The sequence below is a fragment of the Echinops telfairi genome, unplaced genomic scaffold (assembly GCF_000313985.2).
Source record: "Echinops telfairi isolate 266 unplaced genomic scaffold, ASM31398v2 ScPeMD7_7412;HRSCAF=8450, whole genome shotgun sequence".
Taxonomy (NCBI): Eukaryota; Metazoa; Chordata; class Mammalia; order Afrosoricida; family Tenrecidae; genus Echinops; species Echinops telfairi.
Window position 1 is genome coordinate 14,136,296 of NW_022111312.1, and position 16,802 is coordinate 14,153,097.

Genomic DNA, 16,802 nt, shown 5'->3' on the forward strand with positions numbered 1-16,802 from the left:
CATAAAATTATTTTCGTTGCTACTTCCTGTCATTTTGCTACTGTTATGAATTGGGCGATCCCTGTGAAAGGGTTGTTCAACCCCCAAAGGGGTCGTGACCCACAGGTTGAGAACCCCTGCTCTAGTACCAGCGTGACAGCCACTCCAGTGCTCAGCCCCTCAGGAGCCTCCGCTGGGGGCCGGTGGGTGGGTGGAGGGGAGAGAAACAAGAGTCTCGCCGAAGCACGACCACCAGCGTTGGTTAATTCCCTCTCTGCAAGAGCAGCCAGCCGACGCCCCTATTTCACAAACTAACAGACACATCAAACTCACTGCCCTCGAGTCGATTCTGGCTCACAGTGACCTGTAGGGTCTCGTCGGGGTGCCGGGCCCGTGGGAACAAGAATGTGGGGCCCCCTATCTCCTAGGATGTGGTGCTGATGAGGGCCCTGCGAGACATGAACCTGCCCAAGTTTGTCTTCGAAGACGTCCCCCTCTTCCTTGGCTTGATTTCCGACCTGTTTCCTGGCCTGGACTGCCCGCGTGTCCGCTACCCTGACTTCAATGACGCCGTGGAGCAGGTGCTGGAGGACAACGGCTACATCCTCCTCCCCATCCAGGTGAGCCAGGCTTCGGGGCAAGCTCTCAGGGCGTCAGATTCCCCGAGTTTGTCCTGGGGGGACCAAACCATCCCAACACTCTCACCCCGCCCCCTTTTTCTCCGAGCATCGCAGATGCTAACAACGTTTAATCAGTTGATGCAGTTTCTTGTGGCTAAAATACACACACACAGGCTGTATGTATATGACAAAGAAGGGGCCCGGTGGTGCAGTGGGTGAGGTCGTCAGCTCAATCTCCGAGCTGCTCCACAGAGAACGATGTGACGCGGTCTGCTCCCCTGCAGATTTACAGCCTTGGGAGTCATCAGACGCAGATCTGCTCTGTCCTGTAGGGCTGCAGTGAGTGGGGATCGGGCTGTACAGAAATCTTGTCCCTTCCGAAATCCCACGTTCCCCGCCAGGAGCAGCCAGCACCGCTGTCCTTCTCAGTTGTGTCCACCCATCCTCCCTCCCCTGGACACCACAGACACATAGGGTCTGGCTTTATAGCCGCCGTGGAGAGCAGCTTGGAAGTTGTTCCAAACAAAAACCAAACTCACTGCCATCGAGTTGATGCCGACAAGCAGTGACCCTCTGGGACAAACTGCCCCCGTGGGTTTCTGCGACAGTGGCTCATTGTGAGAAGAAAGGCCTGCCTTTCCTCCAGTGAAGCGGCTGGTGGCCTTGAACTGCTGACCCTGCAGCTGACAACGGAGCGTCACTGTCAGACCAGCCGTTCCCCTCCAGGTGCCCACCCGAGAGAGTGGAGCACGGCCCACAGATGCTGTCCCCCCGTGCTCACCGGGCCTGGGCGTGGCTGTCGTGTGCGCGGAGGCTATTCCCACGCCTAGCCCCGTGGGACAGACCCGACCGGCCCCAGAGGGGCTCCCTGGCTGCCGTCTTGTGGAAGCCAGCCGCTTCCTCTTTCTCCCACAGCGAGGCTGGGGAGTGTGCTTGCTCAGCAGCCGGAGTTTCCCTGCAGCACCGCAGAGGATCCGAAGGTCCGGCTCTGACGGCGGAGGGCTCTTGACAGCATGAAGTTATGGGAAAGAAATGAGACTCACAGCCCTTGAGGCGATCCTGGCTCTCAGCAAGCCTGTGGCGCAGAGTAGACCTGCTCCTGTGGGTTTCTGACCGGAAACCTTTACGGGAGCCGATTTCCTTTCGCTCTTTCTCCATCCTTCCCCATGGTGGGTTTGAACCGCCGGCCTTGTGGTTAGCGCCCAACTCATAAGACACTGTGTCCCTCTTTGAGGGAAAAAAGCCAGTCACAGAAGGCTGCACACTGTAAGGCTCCGTTTATGCAGAATGGCCAGCACGGGCAAACCCGTGGACCCAGGAAGCAGACTCACGGTTGCCAGGGTAGGGTGGGGGGCGGTTGGGGGTGGGGGGTGTTAGGTTATAGTTTCTGGGCACAAGGTATCTTCTGGGGTGATCAAAGTATCCTAAAGTTAACTAGTGATGGTGGTTCCTTCCGTGACCGTACTAAATGCCATGGGTTGTGTCCTTTAAGTGGGTAAGTGTTACAGGATGGGAACCAAGCTGTGTCATACAAAGGTGCATTCTAACCTGCTGCCCACCTGTGTCCCCAGGTGGATAAAGTGGTCCAGATGTTTGAGACCATGATGACACGCCACACGACCATGGTGGTGGGGCCCACCGGAGGGGGCAAGTCCGTGGTCATCAATGCCTTGTGTCAGGCCCAGACTAAGTGAGTAGCCACCCGGTTCCCAGGCTCCTCAATTCACTTCCTGGAAGGCTGGGATTGTCTAGAACCCCTCCATTAAGCCCTGAGCCTCTCTGCCTGTTTCACTGCTGGGGGGGGGTGTCACTGGCTGTAAAATAGTGACACCCACCCCCTGCCATTAAAAACCCAATGCCATACTGACTCCCCATGCCCTTCTAGGACAGAGTAGAACTGTCCCCCATGGAGTTTCCGAAGCTGCAACTTTTTATGGGACCAGAAATCCTCCTCTTTCCCCTGAGGAGCGGCTGGTGGGTTCAAGTAGCCCACCTTGTGGTGAGCAGCCCTCTGGGTGGGCTCGTATCCATGAAGTTTCAGGAGGCGGCCCAGCATGTGACTGTTTGCGCAGCCAACGATTCCCCATTTCTGGCTAGGATCTCATTTGGCCTTCTTATCTGTTCACAGGTTTCCCGTGAGCCCTCTGTAGCCAGCACTGGGTGGCCCAGGCTGGCGGTTCAAGCCCACCAGCCTCTGTGTGGGAGAAAGAGGAGGCCGTCTGCTCCCATAATGCCTTACAGTCCCAGAAACCTTAGATCGGCTCACTGTGACCCAGAATAAATGCAGTGGCAATGAGTTTTGGTTTGGGGAGGGAGGGTGCCAACCAGAATGTCAGGCTGCCAGCCAAAGCATCAGCAGTTTGAATCCACCAGCCGTGCCAGTCTGCTTCCATAGAGATTGGCAGCCCTGGGGCATTCTCGAGGGGCTCTCTGGGCTGGCATCAGTTTGGCAACCATGTGTGGTTCCATGCAAATATGCTGCGTGCTTGAGTGTGTGAGTGATTCTGTTAGGAACACGGATGTGTGTGTGTGTGGGGGGGGGCGGACACCTAAGCGAGCAGCTTCCTGCTGCCCCCAGAGCTCTTGTCGGCTCTGGGTCCGTGTGCACCACGGGGCAGAAAGCCCAGCTGTGGGCCTGAATGGGTTGTATGCTGAGTTCTGGACTCGACTCGACTCGGAATGGTTGGCAGGTGCCACTTGCTCTCGTCCCCACCCCCCCAACCCCGTCCCCTGCTGAAGTGCCTCTCTGATTTAGGCTGGGGCTGCTGACCAAGCTGTACATCCTGAACCCCAAAGCCATGAGCGTCATCGAACTCTATGGCATCCTGGACCCCACCACCCGGGACTGGACAGACGGGGTGCTGTCCAACATCTTCCGGGAGATCAACAAGCCGACGGATAAGAAGGAGCGGAAGTGAGCATGGGGGAGGAAAGGGCCGGGCTTAATCCGTGGGGGTGGTGGGGTGGTCTGGTCAGCCCCGACTCAAGGAGCCCATGCACAAAGGGCGGGACACTGCCTCATCCTGCACCTCCCTGTGATCAGTTGCAGATCAGACTAGCATGATCCAGAGGGTTTTTAATCAGCTGGTTTTCAGGAAAACCAGGCCTTTCTTCCCAGTCTGTCTTTGTTTGGGAGGGCCGCTGAAACCTGTCAGCACCACCACCAACACGCAGCCCTCTCCTGAGAGAGGGGTGAAGGGCGTGCCAAACTGCCGTGGCCAGGAATCAAACCCAGGTCTGCAGTGTGGTCCTGCCACGAAACCACCACTCGTGGTATCTGTAATCCTGGCTGGTGTTCAGTGGTGAGACTCATGACGAAGGCAAGGTGCAGGGCACTTAGCACTGGCTGGCCAGGCACGGCCCCAGGGGAACAGATCCCGATCCGAGAGCCTCTGCTCATGGAGAGCTTTGATTGGTATTCCCGTCAGTGCTGCCCAGGGGCTGGCACTGGGGTTGCCCTCATCTTACCACAGAGGCACCTCGAGAGGGGCAGCTGTCAGCTGGACACCCTTAGACTTCAGGAGAAGTCAAGGCCAGCAGCAGCGCCGGGCGTCATCAGTGCTGTGGACACTGCTCACTACCCCACCGGGGCCTGGGGGCAGGAGGGTGAGCCCTGACAGGGACCCCAGGGAAGATGTCTTTTCCAGCCTGAGCGATCCCTGCCATGCCTGGATGCCAGCCCTGCAGCCAGCCTGGTCATCGTGCGCCCCAGATCCGATTGAGCCAAGGCAGTTAGAATCATTAGACATTCCTAAAGAATGAGACTCTAAGCTCCCAGCGGATAGCCTTTGAAGACGAGCTCGTAGTTTTCAAGGCCAGGTGAGGCTGACGGGAAAATAGGTAGAGTGCGGAGTTCCCGGGGCCACCCTCCTGCCTGCACACCCCACGCCCAGCACACGGTGTCTCCTGTTATGCCCGTTGCACATGGGACGTGGTTCATTGGCTACAACCCATGGGCCAACAACCAAAACCCAAACCATGCTCAGTGCCATCGAGTTGATTCCGACGCATGGCGACCCTATAGGCCAGGGTAGAGCTGCCCCTGTGGGTTTCTTCATGGGAGTAGGAAGCCTCATCTTTCTCCCACGGAGCAGCTGGTGGTTTCAAACTGCTGACCACAAGGTTGGCAGCCCAACAAGTAACCAACTGTATCACCGGGGCCAATACCGGGGAGGGCTTCAAAAAATTCACAGAAAGATTGCATTGTCTCTTCATTCCACTTTCCACGGACTTTTTGAAACTCTCTCTTAGTGGTCAGACCATACCTTGGTTCCCAGATGCTGCATTTCCCAGAAATGCCTGCGCCACCCCCCCCACCCCCCCCCACCCCCCGCGGAGCAGATCCACCGACGCCATTTTCCCAGCAGTCGCACTCACGTGGTGTCTCTGCTCCGGTTTGGTCATTCTCACCACGGTCCCACCTTTCCCACCGAACGTGTCTGTGTTCCGGGAAGCCAGCGGGCCCTGATGGTGCGTTTGGTCCCACAGCATGCGCTCCTTTGTGTCCCTGGCCCCGATTTGGTCACTTGTGCAATGTTTCTAAGTTTTACATAAGGCTTTTTGCGGTTTGTAGACGAGCGACTCGCTCTATTGCGGCACTTGCTCTATTGCCCAGAATCACACCTGTGCTGTCTCTGAGGTCCGCCTGTGCCTATACCTATACTGGCAGGTTGAATGGCAGTAGTATCCAACCGCCGTTCCCTCGGTTAAAAGACCTAGCTGTCTTTTGGCTGTGGACTTGGCTGTGACACAACAGTGCACCAGGAGGTTGTAACAGGAGAGATGCAAGTGAGCAGGAGGCTGCCTCCCAGGGGCTTTGGAGCCTCTCTGCCAGGACAGGTGTAGCCAGGGCTGTGGGCTCAGGTGCTCCCAGGGGCCCAGCAGGTAGCCTCGCTTCGCTCTTGACTTTATCCTGTGAGAAAGCAACATGGTCAGAATCTGAGCCAATGGAGATAGATGCTCAGCCCCAGATTACAGGCGAGAATGGAGTGTGTGTGTGTGTGTGTGTGGAGGGGGCACTGTAACACTGGATAGTATCCCCAGGTCCCCAGGGCGCAGAGCTCCTCAGCTCCTGCAGATTGTCCCCACGTGGAGTGCAGGCCTGGGCCACCCGGCCTGCCAGTTAGCCAGCAAAGCAGGAACTCTAGGGCTCTGTTTTAGGCTCTCTGATTCTTACATGTCAGGGACTAATTAAAAGTTACATCCGGTGTGGAGAAGCAGAGGGGCCTCGGACAGGAGGCAGGCCCTCAAGGAGATGGCAGGAGGACATGGAAATGGACAAGCCACAGTGGGCTGGAGCAGAATAGCTCTGAGGATGAAGAAGGACCAGTGTTCCCTTCATGCCGGCGTGCAGGTGGTCGCTGTGAGTCGGAACCCACCGGAAGGTACCTAACAGCCACCACAACGGACACCTGCACCATGTGCACCAAACAAAGTCGGGGACGACGTTGGGTGTTTGGTCTCGGATCTCGGCTAGAGAACCCTGGATGGAGGCGTTCTCCATGGTTGGGTACCAGCCTCCTGGGACTGATAGCTGGTGGTCGCGGGGGCCTCGGCTCACCTTCCTCCTCCGGCTGCCACAGGTACATCCTCTTTGACGGGGACGTGGACGCCCTGTGGGTGGAGAACATGAACTCGGTGATGGACGACAACAAGCTCCTGACGCTGGCCAACGGAGAGCGCATCCGGCTCCAGGCACACTGCGCCCTGCTCTTTGAGGCAAGTGCTCAGCGAAGAGCAGGCGGCACGCTGATTTCAAGGTCATACTTAAGTGTTCGTCAACGTTGTAATACGAATGGTTATGGAAACAAAGAATGCGAAACATTTCACGATGAGGAAAACCCTTTCCTTTCTACATGGAAACACCCCTCCCGTTATTCTATCCCCAGAGGTAAACTCCCCTCTCACCCTACCCTGGACCCATAAGTAGCATGTTGAGCAGGCTCCCTCCAAGTTTGTATATTATCTACTGATTGACTGCTGTGAGAGCAAGGATTCATTTGTGTAACTTCAAATTGTGAATTAGGTGATGGACTATGCACAACTCAGACGCCCTTGGCTGCACTTCTCCACTGCAGCCCCTCACTGTCCACTCACCGTCTGCTTTCTCCGGGGGCTCTTGTTTCCCTTCCTTCCTCTCTCCTGACCCTCTGCTTGTTGTCGTGGGTGCGTGCTGCTCTTTTGATCTTCAGTGACGGATTCTTCTACCAGAGGGGTGGCTGAGGGCCATAGTCTCAGCGTCCCAAGTGTCTCCATCTGGCCGGTAAGCTGGGTCTCTCTTATGACTTGGCATTTTGTTCTGCATTTTCTCCACTCCATCCGGGGGCTTTGATGTGGTCCTTTTTCAGGGCAGTTGGCAGTGTCAGGAGGGCACCTTCTGGTTCTTCTGGTCTCAGGGCTATGGAGACTGAGGTTGGCATGTCCCATCAGTTCGTTGTATGAATTGTCTCCATATATCCTCAGTTCCATCACCCTTTCCCCCCTCTGGATGGGGAGAGACCAGTGGCACCACCTTAGGTTCTACTCACAAGCTTTTAAGACCAGTACTCCCCCAGCAGGATGCAGAACGGAGTCTTTGTGAACGATGTTATGCCAATAGACCTTGTTGTCCCCCGAGACTGTGGTCCTAATCCCCCCGGCCCAGCACCTCCCTCTCTCAAGGATAAAGGACTCCTTTCTTACGCCCTCCCTTTTCCATCAGAGCAGTATGTTAGTAAGTCATTGGATCAATAGGAAAATACGTACTGCAGAGCCAACTGGTACCCTGTGATGACGTTCTTTTAGAACCATTTGTTTTGCCTGGAATTTCTAGTCGGCTTCCTTTCCCTCTCACACTATTTACCTTAATCTAATCCTCATTTCGTCTTCAAACTTTCTATCATTGCCTGCGGAGGCTCTGTTCACCCACCCTGGAGACTACTCCCCGGGGACCCCTCCACCTCTGGGTTACAATGTGGACCCCTTGCCCTCCTGGGCTGATTCACAGCTGTTCCCCTGGGAGTTCCTCTCACTTTCGTTGAAGGTCACTCATGTCCTTAGGTTGGGCTGCAAAACATACTTGTGGGGCCACAGTTAGAAGTGTGTATATATATATATGTGTGTGTGTGTATATATATGTGTGTATATATATATATATATATATATGGAGAGAGAGAGAGAGGAGAGAGGTGGTGGGGAGATAAGTGAGCTACTATTGCTGATTGGGTGGGTACTTATTATGTGCATATTACCTGATCTTAGCCACATTTAAAAAGTCTGAAGGGGAAAAAAAAACTGCAAGCGGATGGTTGTCCCTGTGTCGTGGGATTTCTTTCACACAACAGCTGTTGTGTCTTCACTGAGGTGTTTTGCACAGCATCTTCATCATCGTTTCATCACACACCAAGCGCTAGATTTGGTGCCTCTCAGGAAAGCGGTCTTAACTTGGACATAACGGGCTTTATGCAGCTGGGGAGACTTTGTACAAGAAAAGGCACAACGTTTATGTTTTGTTCTCTTTCGTTTTTAAACATCATTCCTCCAGGTTGGAGATTTGCAGTATGCCTCTCCGGCCACCGTGTCTCGATGTGGAATGGTCTACGTGGATCCTAAAAACTTGAAATATGAACCCTACTGGAAAAAATGGGTTAATCAAATGCAAAACAAGGTGAGAAGTATTTCTGCAAAGTGAACTAAATGTCAATGGTCGTGGTGGAAACATAACCCAGAGGGAGGTTTGTAGCTGAAGGCCATGACCTTGACCTGCCTGTGACCTTGACAGCTTCCACATCAATATTCAGTACCTTGGATAAAAGCAGGGCAGCTGTTACATCATCATACAATTCTTAGCTGGTGGCGGCAGTTAATGATTTTCTGAGCCTAGATTAAGGGTCGGGGACTCTCTGCGAAAGGACTAAGAGTGGCTCTTGCAGACTTTGTGGGCCCCCTGGTTTCTTCTGCAGCTGCCTAACTCTGCCCTGAGCAGCGAGCCCTGGTGGCGTAGCAGGTTGCTCATTGGGTGGATAACTTCAAGGTCAGCAGTTCAAATCCACCAGCCACTTCACGGGAGAAGGACAGAGTTTCCAACTCCAGTCAAGACTTACAGTCTCAGAAACCGTGGGGCCAGTTCTTCTCTGTCCTGTGGGGTCGCTTTGAGTTTGGTCTAAGAATCCTGCCATTGGATCCTAAAATCAGCCATAGACATATGCAAATGAGTGGGCGTGGTTGTCTGCGAAGAAAACTTTATGGGCCAACAAGACGGTAGGCCAAAGCTGACAAGGGGACATGGCTGTCCAACCCCTAGTCCAGATGAGGCCAACTGGTGGGAGACACGTCACCAGGTACCCAGCACCTTCCTCAGTGGGCTGAGTGGTTTTAGCTGACCTCACTCAAAAGTGCGCATGTTCTCGGAGGGAGGCTCATGGGCTTCGTGGAGAGGCGCAGAGATGGGGGTGGCCGTTTCCTTTGCAGGGTGGCGGCTGCCCACACCCAGGACTCCACGCTCAAGTCTTCTACAAAGGCTGGTGGGCGTTAGAAACCATGACATAATCACCCCAAGGAAGACCAAGGGAAAGAGAATAGGACTATTCGGGACACTCCTATGCGTTTTGTGCGGCCCCTGGTGTCACCCATGCATGACCTGCAGAGGGCCCTCCACTATCTCACATTTTTTGCTGGGCGAGGTTGGCTATGTCACTCGAACACCTAGGTGATCAGACCTCCTCCTATTGTCAAACGGGACCCGTTAGCCCCACCACCTCTCCCCTCCCAGGCTTGAGAGACAAGACACTTTCTGTGGGGTCAAAGTGCTTCCTGCCCAGTGAACTGTAAGTGTATTGTACAGGCTACTTCCGTCCACAAAGATGTGGCATTGCGATCCAGGTTTGTGCACCACCCACATTTGCCGGAAGTTTCCCACATTTCCTCGGGCCAGAAAATCTTTCCACTGACTTCCATGGACACGCACAGGCCTTTGAAAAGGTTTTGCAATCTCCTCTTCTGTAGACGGAGCAAGGCGATTTACAGCTTCTCTTTAATAAATACGTGCCCTATCTCATTGACGTGATTGTGGAAGGAATCGTGGATGGGAGACAAGGAGAGAAGCTGAAGACGATAGTGCCTCAGACAGACCTAAATATGGTAAGAAGCGATCGCCCGTTTAGGAAAAAAAAATCCTCCCCTCATGATAGACCCCGCCCAGTAGGCTTTCTAGGGGAGTAGGGATACCAGATGGATAAACTGTAACACTGACGGTTACGATTAGGGGAGATAAGGAGACTTGATGGCGTAGTGGGTTATGCATTGGGCTGCTACCTGAAAGGTCGTCCGTTCAAAGCCTTCAGCTGCTTCGTGGGAGAAAGATGAGGCTGTCTTCTGAGGTAAAGGTTCACAGTCTCCAACCCCAGAGAGCAGCTCTACGCTGCCAGGTAGGGTCACTAAGATCCAGAATCGCCTTGATGGCAGCGGTTGGCTATTAGGGAAGACACAACACTTCCTTCCATTTGTGACGTTGTTCGAAACAAGACGGTGGAGCCCATTCATCAGAGCCAGTCAGTCTGGTGGGCCTCCTTCCCGGGTGGTGAAAGGGCCAAGCTCTTGATGACTGGAAGCTACCCAGAGGCACCTCAGGAGACAGACTTGGTACTCAGTGGGCCAAGGAAGGTATGTGAAGGGTCCCACCTGTCACGTGTCAGCTGACCTTCCACGGCTGCTAGAAAGTACATTTTCTCCGTGTCCGGCTTCCCTGGGAGGGGCAGAGATGCACGTGATGTGAGCTGGAAACCCGACCGAGCGCACACGGGGGCGCCATGAGTCGGCATCAACATGATGACCCTGTAGGCAACCTTCTGCTTGTCCGTGCGGGTGGTCCCATTGCCCTGGGATGTGGGAACCGAGTGCTTACCACTGGACGTGACCCCATGGGCTAGACCAGGTATTGTTCTGTGAACCAGGTCACCCAACTAACCAAGATGCTGGACTCACTGCTCGAAGGAGAAATAGAAGACCCTGACCTACTGGAGTGCTTCTTCCTGGAGGCGCTGTACTGCTCCCTGGGGGCCTGCCTGCTGGAGGACGGCAGGGCCAAATTTGATGACTGCGTGAAACGCGTGGCGTCACTGTCTACCGTGGACACGGACGGCGTCTGGGCCGGACCCGGGGAATTACCAGGTAAGAAACGAGTGTGACGTGTGTTCCTACTCTGGGGGCTTTTGATGAGACCTTCCTTCTCCATGCCTCACGGTCAGAGCGCCGGGTGGAACCCCCAGGAGAAGGTCAAGTCCGAGGGCTGCTACTCACATCAAATGTTCTGTCACCTGAGTGCAGGCGCGTCTTGCCTTCTCTCTGCTCCAGCAGTGTAGATTTTCCATTCTCTCCTCCTCTGGAGTCCCCCATCTGGTTTTGTTTTGTCACCACCTCCCTTACAGTTCCGGGATTTGAACTCATCACCTCTACTCCCAAGTAGAATGATTTGTACAGGGGTGGGGGGCTGGTAGGTCATTTAGGAAATAATCGTACTAAGATCTTAGAATTTTTATCCCACAGCAAAGAGAGACAGGACTACTTGTTATTGCCGTCAGGGTTGTCAGGTCGGTTCTGATCAGAGCCGCCCTGTCCGGGCCTGCGCTGGCTGCCCAGTTGTTTCATCCGAGCCCGTTGTTGCAGCCACCCTGTCCGCCAGCCAGGGGCAGCGTCTCCTCGTTCTTTGATGACACTCTACTTTCCTAAGCATGATGTCCTTCCCCAGGGACTGGTCTTGCTTGATAACCTGTCCGAAGTGCATGAGAAAGTCCCACCAGCCTCATTTCTAAGGATCATCTGGCTGCACTTCTTCTTCCAAGACAAGTGAATTCATTCATACTTCTAGCAGTCTGTAGTCAAGTATTTTTTCCAACACCTTAATTCAAACGCATCAGGTCCAGTTTGGTCTTCCTCGTTTACTTGCTGGCTAAAGGACTATAAACTGAGGCAATTAAGATAACATGAATGTGTCTGTGTACACGTGATCGTATGATGCTCACCTAGAAACATTGGAATTCCTTCCGTGTTTATCTCTTACTGCTATTTGAGATGGCCTGCCAGGTAGGTAAGTTGCTAGGTTGCTTGGACCCCTTCAAACCTCCCCCGTAGTTTCAATCCTGTGCCCTCTGCCCCTCCGTGTCTCTACAATGGCTCACCCCCCCCACACACACACACACACACTGGTCCTACTGACTGCCCTGGAGAGACAGGAGCCTGCCTAGTATATGTCCCTGTTCCCACTCTAGTGTCCTCTAATCCACTTTCCTAAATGCCAGGTCCTACCCGTTCAGGGACCCAGTGCCTTTGCGGTAGAGAGCAGGTGCCTTAATGACTTCCAGGCCCTTTGTGACATGGCCCTGCTTGCCCTCTCCCCCGTGCTCCATTGGCCAACTCTCTCTCTGCCTCTCTCTCTCTCCCTGCCCTCCTCAAGATCTCTAGCTCTGTTCTTCCCCGGCAGAGTCTCCTAGCTTCCCTACTTCTCTTGGGCCAGGATCACGGATCCTTCGGGGCTCGGGCTCCGTGTCCTTTCCTGTGGGAGCGGGAACATCCGGGGTTGCCAGTGGCTTCCCTTAGCACCGCGTGTTTTCTCTCGGTTCCAGAGGCCAGGAGGCCAGGGCCACAGTGTGGGCAGGGTCATGCTCCCTCCGAGGGCTCCCGGGGCGGATCCTTGACGGTGGCTGCATCACTCTAGCCCACCAGTGTTGTCCCCTGGTCTTCCCGGGTGTGTCGGCATCTCTCCTCTCGTTCTAAGAAGGACACCAGCCGTTGGCTGAAGGGAGGCCTACCCGATTCAGCAGGAGTCGCGTGAACGGGTGGCTTCTGCACAGACCGTGTTACATTCTGAGGTGCTGAGTGGACACGGCACTGGGAGGGGCACTGCTGGCACCTGCTATAACTTCAAACAAATCTTTCTTGGGAGAAGTACAAACGGAATGCTGCTTGGAACGAGGACAGCAAGACTTTGTCTCACGTACGGTGGCCATGTTCTCAGGAGGCACCGGTCCCTGGAAGAGGTCACCATGGTTGAAGAAGTCCCTTGACTGCAAGATGGGTGGACACCGTGGCTGCAACGATGGGCTCAAACATAGCAACAACTGCGCAGGGTGATTGTGTCCTGTTGTGCCCAGGGTCGCTGTGAGTCAGAGCCACGGCAGACCTTCCTTGCAGTGGTGGCTCCGATAGTTCTTCCTGGGGGCAGGGAGTGAGGAAGAGGGTGTATGAGGGACTGGCCTTCCAGCTAGGCTCATGTAGCACCCTATGGAGGACTGAGGCTGCCTGAACTGCCCACCCACGGTACCTCATCTTTCCAGGCCCCTCTCATGCCCCATCTTGGTGGCACGTCATTGACCCAGCTATTCCCGACCACAGACCGCAGCCCTCTGCATTGAAATGTCTGCTCACTTGCCACTATCTGCCCCAACCGGACACAGCAGAGATAGAGGGTTTTCTGTCTCCCCGGCACCAGGGAGGTCCTCAGCAGGTGACCGTCCAGAGAATGGTGCCATTCGTTGCAGGTGCGCTGCTTGTGAGCAGCCTGCTCCAGAGCCGTCCCTGCCTTCTCCAGTCCAGCACAAAGCGAACCAGACCACCCTCTCTTCCCTGCAGGTCAGCTCCCAACCTTGTACGACTTTCATTTCGACTCCAAACAGAAGAAATGGATCCCATGGAATAGGCTGGTTCCAGAGTATGTGCATGTTCGCGAGAAGAAATTTGTGGACATCCTGGGTAAGCGGGGCCCAAGGAGCAAGAGGACTGGGGGAGGCCACCCGAGGGGCTGAGCAGGGTACACGCAGCCCTCCCAGGTAGCACCCTGAAGTGTCTGTGACCATCAGCGCAGCGCGTTCCCTGGTCAGGTGGCACTGACAGGTCAGCGGGTGGTGGCCGTTTGCTTTCCCCCTTGCTCCCCACGGAGTCTCTCCAGCTCACAGGAGGATCAGAGGAGTGCTTCGTCAGAGACCCAGCTCGAAAAGTCACATGCTGTGGACTTCACACAGTGACCCCTATTCCGGACACTGTGAATGCCACACATTGCATCTTGAATAAGGTACCCAAGTGCAAAGCGACTGGGAGGAAGATGAGGCTCTCTGCTTCCCTGAAGCGTTTCCGTCCCAGAGACCCACACGGGCAGTTCTAACCTGTCCTGTAGCGTCGCCATGAGTCAGAATCGACTCAACGATGGTGCGTTTGGGGCGGGGAGTAAGCCAAGCCTTTTATTGTGGGTTTTCTCCATCTTCAGAGGAAGTTATTGGCCAGGAAGACAAATTCCTTGGGCTTATGGATGACATAATCCAAGGAGCAGTTGCATTTTTAGCATCCCGAACAGAAATCAAGTGAAGAGCAACGTGGGCATTCTAAACCTGGCTTGTGGGAGCTGACGGCTCCCCTGTAGACTCCCTGTAGACTTCATCAAACGGTGCACTTTAACTAGGTGGATTTTATGGGGTATAAGTAATACCTCAGTAAAGCTGTGAAATATAATAGTTTGGGAACAAAATTCTCCTAAGAAGACCCCCGTTATATATATGTTTTTGAAACCACGTCTTGACATTTTGTTGATGCTTTTTATGGGTTCTATAAAAGCTCCAAGTTTCCAAATGCTGATGTTACGAGGGGCCGTCACAAAGTTCACCGGGAAATGGAATAAAAACATAGTGGAATTTTCCTCATGAACTTTTTGGACCCCCCTCACCTTTGGGTTTCTTGGGATGCTACCGTTCTTAATGTGCGTGTGTTCAGTTCATACAGTGGATACCATCCGTACAAGCTGGATGCTGCAGCAAATGGTTAAAATAAAGCAGCCCGTTCTCTTGGTGGGCGAATCTGGCACGTCTAAGACAGCCACCACCCAGAACTTCCTCAAAAATCTCAACGAAGAGCTGAACGTAAGTCATTGTCTCCGTTACCCCACACTCACCGGCTTCCTATAACAAATCACTTACTACCTCCTGGTTGTGCATGTATGATCCAAAAGCGCCTCAGCTGGGTGGCTGCAGCTCAGGGTCTCTCGTCGGGCTGTGGTCCGTTTGCTGGCGGGGCTGCGGCATCGAAGGCTGGACTGTGGCCGTGGCTTGTGCTTGAATATCCCTGCTCATATTGAACATGGATTTGTCGGTTCATCTCATCGGGTACACTCATTCTCTGACACAGGCCGGGCAGCTGGTATTCAAATCATCTCACAGGCGAGGACAAGAAGGCTCTTAAGTTTAACAGACTTTTCTAGATATTTGCTTATTGTGGATTTCCCATTAGTGCAATCATTCATTATTTCTCCAAGCTCTTTAGTATTTTTCAGCTACTAAACCAAGAATGACTCTTTCCTTTTGACAAGATGTATGTCTTGCCTCTCCCTTCCTCCACCTGACTCACCATCCGTCCCTCCGTTTATCCATCTAGCCATGGATACATCTACCCGTCCACATATTTGTCATTCACTCATCCACCACCCATCGATTTGTTCATCTGTCCATAGATCCACCGTCCATGTTTATTTCTCCATCCACACGCCCCTCCTTTTGGCAGGGTGAGGGCCCCCAGCTACACATGGCAGAGCCAAGACCACCTGATGGATGACGGCAGCTCATCACCAGCTCGCCCACCCCTGCGAAGGGGAGGAAACGCTCTAGCTTTCTCAGTTAAACAAGAAGGGAGCGCTCAGAGAAATGCCCCCGCGGTCCCATTTTTACGAAACAGCTAAAACTAGCAACTCCATGACAACAGAAGAGAGCCAGTGGTTACCAGGGACTGGGAGAAGAGGGGAGTGGGGCATTCAGCCACATTAAGCCAACTCTATCGCTATACCAAAGGAGCCCTGGTGGAACTATAGGTTATATATTGGGCCACTGGCCACAAGATCAGCAGTTCAAACCCTTCAGCCACTCGTCGGAGAAAGATGAGGCTTTTGGCTTAAGTACTGTATAGGGTCACTATGAATCTACTTGATGGCAGTAAGCTTGTGTTTTGATATTTCGGTATAAAACACATCGGTTCATTCCAGGCAAAGTCAAAGAAATAAAAGAAAAACAAACCCGCTGCCATCGAGTTGAGTCAGACCCATAGCAGTCCTGTAGGGCAGAATAGAACTGCCCCATGGGGCTGCTGGTGAGTTTGAAACACTGACCCCTTCGTAGGCAGCCCAAATGCTTAACCCATGGTGCCACCAGGGCTCTCCAAAGTCAAAGAATCATTGCCATCAAGTCACTGCTAACTCTTAGGGATCCTATAGGACAGGGTAGAGCTGCCTTGTGAGTTTCTGAGACTGTTTATGGAAGTAGAAAGCCCCATCTTTCCCCCCAGGGGTGGCTGCCGGGGGTCTCAAACTGCGGACCTTGAGGATTGCAGCCCACCTCATACCCATTAAGCCATCAGTGCTCTGAAAGCCACAGACAGTCTGTGAAAACTCAGTTAGGTCTGCATCCATTGTGGAAAACTGGGACTCTCCACTCTCTGGGACGGGATCCCCCTGGCTGCAGGTCAGAGCTGAAACCGGAAGAGTCCCAGGAAAATGGACAGTTAGCCACCTCCTGATCCCGAAGCACTTCATACAGAAACTTCCTCAGCCTGTTGCTGGGATCTGGGTTGAAAAATGAGTGAAGGAACTTATGATGAAGTATAGACTCACACTGGGCTGTTGGGAGTCTGCTCAGCTGCCAATAAGTGTGCAAAACGGATGGTCCGTGCCTGACGGTCCAGCCTTGCTCTGATAGCACAGAGCAAACACCCGCTCTCCGAATGATCTCCTTTCAGATCGTGCTGATCGTCAACTTCTCGTCCCGCACCACGTCCCTGGATATCCAAAGAAACCTGGAAGCCAGCGTGGAGAAACGGACCAAAGACACGTATGGCCCACCCATGGGAAAGCGCCTCCTGGTGTTCATGGATGACCTGAACATGCCCAAGGTTGCACGAGGAGGTGGCAGGGGCGGGGCACGGCAGTGTGCGCGCGCGCATGTGTGTGTGTGTGTGTGTGTGTGTGTGAGAGCTAGGACAGCCTCTTGTATTTAGCAGTGTCTGAGGCCGCTGGGTGTGGGAGCCAGCTGAGTGGGAGCATTCCTAGGGTGCTCAGGTGCTCAGTCTGCTGACACAGAAGGACTGCTCTCTGAAAGGGGAAGAGTCTGAGGCCTGTCTGGATAGGACAGGCTGGATGAACAATCTGGAGGAGAAAACAACGGGACTGACAGTTCCGGGGGGACATGGGAGAGGGGGAGG

The 16,802-nt window shown here is 53.9% G+C and overlaps 1 protein-coding gene across 1 annotated transcript in view; it reads left to right on the forward strand.

Moving 5' to 3' along the window:
• DNAH10 (dynein axonemal heavy chain 10) overlaps positions 1 to 16,802 on the forward strand; it is a 150,035-nt gene that overhangs the window by 80,641 nt on the left and 52,592 nt on the right. The window contains exons 34-43 of the mRNA XM_045296728.1: positions 408 to 599; positions 2,171 to 2,289; positions 3,355 to 3,513; positions 6,182 to 6,317; positions 8,122 to 8,244; positions 9,582 to 9,716; positions 10,529 to 10,745; positions 13,203 to 13,322; positions 14,334 to 14,479; positions 16,341 to 16,493. Coding sequence (XP_045152663.1) covers positions 408 to 599; positions 2,171 to 2,289; positions 3,355 to 3,513; positions 6,182 to 6,317; positions 8,122 to 8,244; positions 9,582 to 9,716; positions 10,529 to 10,745; positions 13,203 to 13,322; positions 14,334 to 14,479; positions 16,341 to 16,493 — 1,500 coding nt within the window. The remainder of the gene's footprint in view (positions 1 to 407; positions 600 to 2,170; positions 2,290 to 3,354; positions 3,514 to 6,181; positions 6,318 to 8,121; positions 8,245 to 9,581; positions 9,717 to 10,528; positions 10,746 to 13,202; positions 13,323 to 14,333; positions 14,480 to 16,340; positions 16,494 to 16,802) is intronic.